This window comes from Poecilia reticulata, linkage group LG12 (genome assembly GCF_000633615.1).
Source record: "Poecilia reticulata strain Guanapo linkage group LG12, Guppy_female_1.0+MT, whole genome shotgun sequence".
NCBI lineage: Eukaryota > Metazoa > Chordata > Actinopteri > Cyprinodontiformes > Poeciliidae > Poecilia > Poecilia reticulata.
The window spans coordinates 26,255,074-26,256,772 of NC_024342.1; the positions used below are offsets into that span (position 1 = coordinate 26,255,074).

At 47.8% G+C, this 1,699-nt stretch overlaps 1 protein-coding gene across 2 annotated transcripts in view; it reads right to left on the bottom strand.

Moving 5' to 3' along the window:
- LOC103474111 (phosphatidylinositol-4-phosphate 5-kinase-like 1) overlaps positions 1 to 1,699 on the bottom strand; it is a 6,331-nt gene that overhangs the window by 2,613 nt on the left and 2,019 nt on the right. For both annotated transcript variants that reach the window (XM_017307949.1, XM_017307950.1), the window contains exons 2-4: positions 843 to 1,119; positions 385 to 509; positions 253 to 287 (exon numbers count right to left, since the gene is read on the bottom strand). In XM_017307949.1, coding sequence (XP_017163438.1) covers positions 253 to 287; positions 385 to 509; positions 843 to 1,119 — 437 coding nt within the window. The remainder of the gene's footprint in view (positions 1 to 252; positions 288 to 384; positions 510 to 842; positions 1,120 to 1,699) is intronic.

Genomic DNA, 1,699 nt, shown 5'->3' on the forward strand with positions numbered 1-1,699 from the left:
AAATAAACCTGGATGCTAATATACAGTTAGCATTAGCGTTAGCATTAGCAGAAACTGACTAAACCTGGATGTTAAAACACAGTTAGCATTAGCAAGTTTTTCACACAAACATCACATTTTGTTTTCTGAATTTTAATTTGTTTTGATACATTTTGGAGTGAAACAAATCCCTTTTTTCCAAGGAGAAATGTTTAAAGATTCCTCAGTTCCTGACGTTCAGAACCAGAGAACCGGGTCAAAACGGATCTTTACCTTCCGACCGGGCGGGATCCGGATCCGGTGGACTCCTGAAAGGAAAACAAGAGAATCATCGAGTTCACAGGATCATGTTTAACGTCCTCCATCTGCTGTTTGGGGCTAAAGGTCAGGTCAAAGGTCAGGTACCTAAGAACTTGACCAGCAGTGAGTGTGGGAACTTCCTCAGATGCTCCACGTAAATCTTCAGGTTGGACAGAAGGAATTTAATCTCTCGTTTGTTTTGAGTCTTCAGGAAAAACCGTTTATCATTTCTGAAGGTTCAAAAACACAGAGTCAATAAACACCTGCTACTGTTAGCATGATAGCTAACCAAAGTTACCATACACTAACGTTAGCGACTACGCTAATAAAAGCTATTTTGTTCACTTTAGCTCATAAGCTTGTAGCAACAAACATCTGAAAAAAGTCCAATAGCTAAGAATGACCAACGTTAGCAGCTATGCTAGTGACATTATTTGTTAGCATTAGCTGATAACTTTGTAGTGGTTGAAAACCTTGCTAGCATGCTACAGTGCTAGCATGCTACAGTGCTAGCATGCGGCTGCTCTGCGGTCAGTTCCCCGCTGACCGAGCTGCAGACTCACGTCAGGAAGAAGTCGGCTTTGCTCTTGGAGTTGCTGATGAACTGCAGGTAGCAGCTTTCCGAGCACAGAGACTGCAGATACTCGTCCTCCGTGATCCCCAGCGACGCGCGCAGAGCGGCGAACACCGGGCCGCCGAACGTCTCCAGGGAGAAGTCCTGGACAAAGACGGCAAACTGTGTGGGACGCCTGCGGAGCCGCGAGGTTCCGCCGGCCGGCCCGACCTCACCTGATGCACCTGCGTGACCTTGGACCTGAAGTCGTCGTCTGAAAGGTCGTCCTGGAAACGGAAAGATTCACAATCTGCTTCAGGTTGTTTTATCTGTTTCTGTTCCTGCTTTTACAGGGAAGTGGAGGTTCAGGAACTCATGAGCCATAAAACAACAGAATGTCTTCAGTCAGAGGGATTTCCAGAGGTGCTGCAACACAGACCTCTAGAGGGAATCCTTCAAACTCCACCCATCTCTGCAGCGACTCGTTTAATTTGTTTTCTGGCTCAGTGGCGATCCGTGATGTCAGAGGCGGCGCCGCTGACCGAGCCGTAATGCTCCCTGCTGAGTCGGCGCTCCGGGCGCCACAGGGATTAGGCCCGAGCGGAACCGGGTCGGGAATTCTGTTTGTTCTGTAGCAACAGGAAGCCGGTCGGCTCCAGGCTCACGGCTGAACCTGGATCAGATTTTACTTCCTGTCAGGATCGATTATTTATTCCTCTGCTCACAGAATGAAGCTGGAGCTCAGAGCTTCACCACGTCGCTAGCATGCTAATGAACCAACCTGCGGCTAATTCACAAAGCTAACATAAATACTGTCCATCCAGGTTGAAATGTTTGAACCTTCACGCTAATGCTAAAGCATCCCAA